Source organism: Leptonychotes weddellii, chromosome 16 (assembly GCF_054177405.1).
Source record: "Leptonychotes weddellii isolate Sample4059 chromosome 16, ASM5417740v2, whole genome shotgun sequence".
NCBI classification, from domain to species: Eukaryota; Metazoa; Chordata; class Mammalia; order Carnivora; family Phocidae; genus Leptonychotes; species Leptonychotes weddellii.
Genome location: NC_138384.1, coordinates 40,654,977 through 40,661,895, shown reverse-complemented (window position 1 = coordinate 40,661,895; position 6,919 = coordinate 40,654,977). Strand labels below are relative to the sequence as shown.

The 6,919-nt window shown below is 50.3% G+C and overlaps 2 protein-coding genes across 2 annotated transcripts; one reads left to right on the top strand and one right to left on the bottom strand.

Annotated features, from left to right (window-relative positions):
- Nucleotides 1-1,084: 1,084 nt before the first annotated feature.
- LOC102739915 (uncharacterized) lies at nt 1,085-3,458 on the bottom strand. Its single transcript, XM_031039238.2, has 4 exons — nt 3,233-3,458; nt 2,381-2,539; nt 2,217-2,261; nt 1,085-1,533 (listed from the first exon to the last, which is right to left on the bottom strand). Exons 1-4 carry the CDS (start codon nt 3,374-3,376, stop codon nt 1,285-1,287), a joined length of 597 nt encoding a protein of 198 aa, XP_030895098.2. The 5' UTR covers nt 3,377-3,458; the 3' UTR covers nt 1,085-1,284.
- A 1,198-nt stretch (nt 3,459-4,656) lies between these two features.
- RPS16 (ribosomal protein S16) lies at nt 4,657-6,919 on the top strand. The gene is made up of 5 exons (XM_006743396.3): nt 4,657-4,813; nt 4,948-5,049; nt 6,352-6,448; nt 6,565-6,612; nt 6,740-6,919. Exons 1-5 carry the CDS (start codon nt 4,766-4,768, stop codon nt 6,883-6,885), a joined length of 441 nt encoding a protein of 146 aa, XP_006743459.1. The 5' UTR covers nt 4,657-4,765; the 3' UTR covers nt 6,886-6,919.

Sequence of the window (6,919 nt, the reverse complement as noted above, 5' to 3'; positions counted from 1 at the left end):
CAGGGTAGCATGGTGTGGTCAGGCAACCAGCTGGCTCACAAGACTAGGGAATGACTAATACCACAAGTGCATGTCTATATAAGCATACACTCCCTGATCCAGCAATCCCAAGACTGAAACCAAGACAGACTGGGGAGGGGCTGTCACACTATAAAAATGTTTTCCCTCTATAAGCTCGGTTCCTTTAAACGGCAGCTCTTCAAAATACGATTCCACATATAAAATGCCTATTGACATTGCTGTAGGAAGACATTTACTCCAGGAACAAGAAGGAACAGTAATTTCCTCCCCATAGAAAGTTCTTCCTTGGTGTATCAGTGGTTCTCGACGCTCAAGCCCAGCGGTACATAAGAAGACGCAAGAAGAGGACTATGCACAGTAGACCCAGAGTGGAAACAACCCAATATCCATCATGAGGACAGTGAATAAACAAATTGGGTGTGTCTATACAATGGAATAGTAATAAACTACTGCTATGCACATGAATGAATCTCAAAAACATCATGCTGAGTGAAAGAACCCAGACACTAAGATATATATATAATATATATAATATATACATCCATACTATAATTCCATTCATGTGAAACTCCAGAAAAAGCAAAACTGATCTATACAGACAGAAAGCAGATTAGTGGGTATCTATGACTGGAGGTGAAGATTGACTGGGAAGGGGCATGAGGGATGCTTTGGGGTGATGGAAATGTGGCTGTGTGTATACATTTGTCAGAACTCATTGAAATGTACACTTAAAATGTATGCTTTTTACTATATGTCAAATACACCTCAATGAAGTTGATTTTAAAACTATGATGTTCAGGATCCACCAGAGACCAATTATCAAAATCTCTGGATTGGGGCCTAGCCATCAGTATTACTTTAAATCTCTCCAGGTGGTAATTATTTGCAATCAGGGACTTGAGGTACAAGACCCTCCCTGTCCTCTAGGGGTGGGATTCAGTTAGAAGACACCTGTGCCATGCTTTGTCCCTTCCTGGAAGAGGAGAGAGGAGGGAGTGTCTGAGAGGGAGAATAGGGGCAGATGGGGGCCAATTTATCTACCCCCCAACTCCAGGAGGTCAGAGACTTCAGGCTTCGGATCTTATTTTCCTCCTTCTCTCCTCTTCCCCTTGGCTCTTTGGGCTGCACATGAAGTCCTCTGGCCTAAAAGGAGAAGGAGAAGGCTTAGGACTCTAGCTGAGGCTGGAGACCAAGTCCTCTCTCCTTCTCTCCACCCAGCCTCTCCAGCAGTACCAGGGAGTCTGTGTCCTCCCAGGCTCATGCTCAGGGCCGGTGCCGAGCACAGGCCCCCTGTAATAACTCCAAGAGTTTGGCCAGAAAGAGAGGGACAGGTCTCTGAGGATGTCCTTCGCAGGGTGGACAAGGGCCCTGGCCAGTCACCCACAGCCGGGACCCCAGTGCATCCAGCAGACGCTGCAGCCGGAACACGGCAATCCCCAAGGATGGGCCCTCTTCAAACTGGATCACAGACAGCTCCAGCCGGAAGCACCCTAGAGTCTCAGCAGGACACACCTGTGGGAACAGAGTGACTTGGTGTCTCTGGGCAAGGGTCTGAACCCAAATCCCCAACCCTGGGGTTTCTGAACCATGGCCTAGGATAAGCCCCTTCACCTCTTTGGCCCTCAGTTTCCTCATCTGTAAAAGAGAACTCTGAAGAATTCCTACCTTCAGGGCTGACACTAGCCTATACCCAGAAAATGACACTTCTTTCTTAAAACACTTGGAAGTGTTTGTTAGAACAAGATACATTACTGCTATCTACCAGAAATTGACAAATATGTCCAGGTATGAATACTGCCCTTGTTGATGCGGGATCCTTGTGCAGTATACATTCTTCACATCCATATGCGGTGGCCCTATCTACCTCATAGGGTCAGTGTGAACAGTAAATAAGTAAATAACCAACTCTTGGTTTAGGCTCAGGTCATGATCTCAGGGTCCTGGGATTGAGCTCTGCATTGGGCTACCCACTCAGTGGGGAATCTGCTTGGGATTCTCTCTCTCCTTCTCCCTCTCCCCACTGCTCGTGTGTATGTGCTCTCTCTCTCTCTCAGATAAATAAATAAATCTTAAAAAAAAAAATAGGTGTTGGAGACAGCAGTGAACAAACTGTATTTGTGAAGGCTGAGAACACTGAGCCTAGTGGATTCTCCCTAAACTTCCAAGGTCCAGTAAGGAGCTAATGAAATACTCACCGAGAGATCATCTGGGGTGTAGAGAGTGCCATCATTTTTGTTTCCCTATAATTTGGGGCAGGGAGAAGAATCAGATCTTGGAGGGGAGAGCCTGACCCTTCCTCAAACATGCCCTCCCACCCCCTCCCTGCCTGTCTGCTGTCTTTCCCCTCCCTCCTCCTCACCAGCATCTTCATTATGGCAACGAGGAAGTAGAAAGGCTCCTGAGGACAGAGGGGTGATCCTAGGCCTCCCAAGGGCCGTACCAGGAGGAGGATGGTCCAGAGAGGCCACACAGGCACCCTGCCCACACCCCAGGCTTTCTCTGGTCCCAGCCCAGCATCCTGGAAGCAACAAGTACAGAGAGACAGAGCAAGTTAGAAGACTGAAGTGTTTTTTTTTTTTTTTTAAAGATTTTATTTATTTATTTGAGAGAGAGAGAATGAGAGAGAGCACATGAGAGGGGGGAGGGTCAGAGGGAGAAGCAGACTCCCCGCCGAGCAGGGAGCCTGATGCGGGACTTGATCCAGGGACTTCAGGATCATGACCTGAACCGAAGGCAGTCGCTTAACCAACTGAGCCACCCAGGCGCCCAGAAGACTGAAGTGTTCTGACCCCTTCCTGCCCAGCTCTACTCAACCCACAGATACTCAGGGAATGTTCTCCAAGAGCCCCAGCGGAAGATGGTCACCCTACAGTAGGGAGGGTCCAGGTCAGAGGGTTCCCTGACACCTTTCCCCCACCGCCCACAGGAAAATAAAAGTCTCAGCAAGGGGAGGAGGATCAGCCCACAGAGATTGGAGGATTTGGGGAAGTCCCGTCCCACCCCCCTCCCCCAACAGGTCTGTAAGGCAGTACAGAATGCATGAGAGTATGTGAATCCTGTGGCCTGTTTTCTCATTGGAAAACACCCCTGATAGGCTTTATCTGTGTTTGCAGGTGCATATTTGGGGGTCTTTGCTTTCCTTTCTACTTCTATTTCTGTATCAGGTATTTCCATATTTCAAATATCTTGGAATCTCCATGCTTCCCTGTACCTGTCCGTCTTCGTTCTCTGAGGGCTGGCCTCTCTGCCTCCGAATCGCCGTCACTTGTGTTTTCTGGGTCCATCTGTAATTGACCCTGTGTCTATCTTCTTTCTCCTCTTCTTCATTGGCCCCTTCTTTGTCTTTCTCCTTCATGTGTGCCTGTCTCTCTTGTGCTGTGTATCGGTCTGTGTCCCTCCAGGTCAGCCTCTGGGTGCTCCCTCCCTCCACCTCTCCCCTCTCTCACCCTTTTGGAGCTGGACTCTGGGCTTGAGGATCCTCCCTCCTGCCACAGACCCGCCCACCAACCTCCACCCAGTCTCCACCTTCCAAGCACAAGGTAAGTCACCACCACCCTTTGAACCTTGGACCTCTGAGTCAGTGCTGCCAGAGAAAAACGAAGCAACCGTGGGCTCTCTGCGACTCTGAGAGAGAAGCCTTTTGCTTGGGAAGGGAGTATCCTGAGTGTGGGGGAGCAGAGGGCAACTCAATCCTGAGGTTCCTCAGATGGGATCGGGGGGATGCTGGGGATGGAGAATTCTGTGGGGGAGGAGCCTGGAGAGTAGGGTGATTTGCCAGAGGAAATGAAGAGATGATTTGAAGGACCCTGGAGAAACGGATTCTAGGGTAGGGACCCTGAAGGGGGGCAATATGGGGGGAGGGTCTCTAAGGAGTGGAGAATCGAGGGGAAACCAGTTGCTGGGAAGAGGAGGCTCTGAAGGGAAAAGAATTCTTAGGAAATTAGATTTTGAAGGAGGGGGCTCTGAAAGCGAGAGAGATTTTGTGAAAGGGGATTCTAACGGGGCTGTTCTGGGAAAGGTGGATTGCGGGCAGAAGTAGATTCTGGGGCTCTTGAGTGGAGGAGGATTCAGGGAAAGAGGAAGTCTGGGTGAGGGCTCTGAGGAGGGGGATTCTGGGAGGACGAAACTCTAAAAGGAAGGAAATCCTGGTGAAAGGTGGATTTTGGGCGAGGGGCGCTAAAAGGAAAGATTCTGGGAGAGGACTCTCGGAGGAGGTGGGTTCTGAATCCTGAATCTGGAAATCCTGACTGGCTTCCTGCTGCGGATTTTGACACAGGAGGATTTCGGGAGAAGGGTGTCTAGAGGGCAGGATGGAGTCTACAGGGGAGGATGATGACCAGTGGTACGGTGTAAAAGGAGCCTCTTCAGAGGAGGGTGAGAATTGATCTTTGGGTGGAGGAAGATTATTAAAGATCCGAAATGCAAATGAACCGGCGGTGACCCAACGAGGACCGGGAATGTGAAGAACAGCCCGCCCTTACCCTTCTTCCGCGATTGCACCCTCCGCACTTCAGGCCCCGCCCCTTCCACTCCCAGGTCCCGCCTCCTCCGGTTCTGGGACCCACCTTCCCGCCGCTCTTCCGAAGTCCCGCCCTCTGACTGCAATATGAGCCGTAAAGCGCTCTCCCGTCGCGACACAGCACCCAAAGCGCCTGCGCAGACCCTGAAAAGCGGCCGGGGTGGCCCCGCATGTTCCTTTTCCGGTTGCGGCGCCGCGCGGTGAGGAGCGCTTACCTTCGCAGCCATGCCGTCCAAGGGTCCTCTGCAGTCCGTGCAGGTCTTCGGACGCAAGGTAGGCCGGGTGCCCGATTGGAGGGGCGGAGGGAGGCCGGGGTCTTCAGGGGCCTATGGGTAGGTTCTGGGGTCGACCTGGGATCCGGGGGCCGAAGCTCACGTGGCTCCGCTGTTTCTTCTCGCTTTCCGCAGAAGACGGCCACAGCCGTGGCGCACTGCAAACGGGGCAACGGCCTCATCAAGGTGAATGGGCGGCCACTGGAGATGATCGAGCCTCGCACGCTGCAATATAAGGTGCTGGCATTGAGGGTGGGCGTTTGGGTTGAGTGGAGGGTTCTAGAGAGAGAGAGTTAAATAAATGGGTTCCTGGAATTTATTGGTCTTGGAAGCTGAGGGATCTGGGATCAACAATGGGATGTTTAGAAGCTGAGTTGGGGACAGAAAAAAGGGTATTTGGAGATGGAGCTGGATTTTGGGGGCTTCAGATACTGTGATAAGAGCGGACAGAGTGAAAACGTGCAGATTAAAAGGGTGCTTTCAAAACGGGGACATTTGGAAACCCACTTATTTGGGGACTGAAGGATAAGGGGAGCTTGTGCGGCTTGGTTTCTTGTAAGTTAATGGGGGACGTGTGTCGTGTTTACAGTCTAAAGTCTTTCTGGCATCTTAGAGTATACACTCTCTGAGGACAGAAATCAGTTGGTTTCTTAAACACACTGTGTCTAAAAGTAGAGTTTGGACATTGTAGGTGCTTAATAATTAAATATTGGAGGAACAGGAACAGAATTAGGGTTTGTCGTGCTTTGCTGTGAAAGGGGTTCCTCCCCTGCCAGTTTTGGCCACAGTTTCTTGAGCTCAGAATGGAAAGAGCAGGGTTTGTTTTTTGCCTCTTTTACCTATGTTGTTATTTGAGGCAAGTAACTCCATTTTTCTTCATTGGGTTCATTTATAAAAGGATAATTTTCTACCTCGAGGGACTGTTTTGAGGATAGTTTGTCGGTGTAAGCTTCTTAGTGTGTATGAGAACGCATTTGTTCTTTAAAGTGCGTTGCTCTTACTTTATTACTTTTTTTTAATTTTAGTGTACTCGAAATGCAATGTTAGTTTCTGGTGTGCAAGGTATAATAAAAGTCTGTCACTTCTAACTCTGAAAAACAACATTTGTGTTGCAGGTTTAGTTAGAATTTAATATGACAGTGTCTGGGATTCTTTTGCATTGCAGACATCAAGCACTGTGGTTTACTCTTACTAATTGTCATTTATACAAAGGTTTTGTTTGTGTAGTTTATGTTGAGTGCTGGGGACACAGCAGTGATCCAGGTATCCCCAGGCCCTGCCTTCATAGAGCTCCTAGTCCAGTGGAGAAGGCAGACTGGACTCAGTACCAGACCCTGCTGCAACATAGTCCGGGCGGAGATGGGGGAGCCCAGAGAAGGCTTCTGCCTGGGTGGGAGGATCAGGACAGGCTTGGGGGAGGTGGAGGTGAATGTGGGGATCTGTGAGCTGAGACCTAAAGTAGGTAAAACAAAAGCATCCAGGCTCACTCAGCTGCCCGGGTTGTGACCTAAAATCCTGTCATGTCACCTGTTCCTCCAGCTACTGGAACCTGTTCTTCTTCTGGGCAAGGAGCGATTTGCTGGGGTGGACATCCGAGTCCGAGTGAAGGGTGGTGGTCACGTGGCCCAGATTTATGGTGAGTCCCAGGAACTGGGCACGTGGGGGTGGGGAGGTGACTCTTGAGAGCAAGGCCCTATTCTTGGGCCTTCACAAAGCTGACAACACTCTCTCGTGCATGTATTTCCCTCACAGCAATCCGCCAGTCCATCTCCAAAGCCCTGGTGGCCTATTACCAGAAATGTGAGTGAGAATGGCTCCTTCCCGATGGGTGGGTGGCAAGTGGAGGACCAGCCCCCCGTCTTTAGCCTGAGAGACTAGGAGGGCGCTTCCATGGCTATCTCAGTGTTCACTCTCTTTTCATTCCCAGACGTGGATGAGGCTTCCAAGAAGGAGATCAAAGACATCCTCATCCAATACGACCGGACCCTACTGGTAGCTGATCCCCGGCGCTGCGAATCCAAAAAGTTTGGTGGTCCTGGTGCCCGTGCTCGCTACCAGAAATCCTACCGATAAGCCTATCGTGAGGACGAGGGTTCATCTTTATAAT

Bases quoted from the DNA above. Each gene is read 5' to 3' on its own strand.
- LOC102739915 (XM_031039238.2), bottom strand. From the start codon at position 3,376: ATGAAGGAGAAAGACAAAGAAGGGGCCAATGAAGAAGAGGAGAAAGAA. The intron at 2,540-3,232 runs GTACAGGGAAGC...TGTTGCTTCCAG, and splicing joins CAGAGAACGAAGACGGACAG to GATGCTGGGCTGGGACCAGA. The intron at 1,534-2,216 runs GTGAGTATTTCA...CTGTTCCCACAG, and splicing joins ACACCCCAGATGATCTCTCG to GTGTGTCCTGCTGAGACTCT.
- RPS16 (XM_006743396.3), top strand. From the start codon at position 4,766: ATGCCGTCCAAGGGTCCTCTGCAGTCCGTGCAGGTCTTCGGACGCAAG. The intron at 6,449-6,564 runs GTGAGTCCCAGG...TTTCCCTCACAG, and splicing joins TCACGTGGCCCAGATTTATG to CAATCCGCCAGTCCATCTCC. The intron at 6,613-6,739 runs GTGAGTGAGAAT...TTTCATTCCCAG, and splicing joins GGTGGCCTATTACCAGAAAT to ACGTGGATGAGGCTTCCAAG.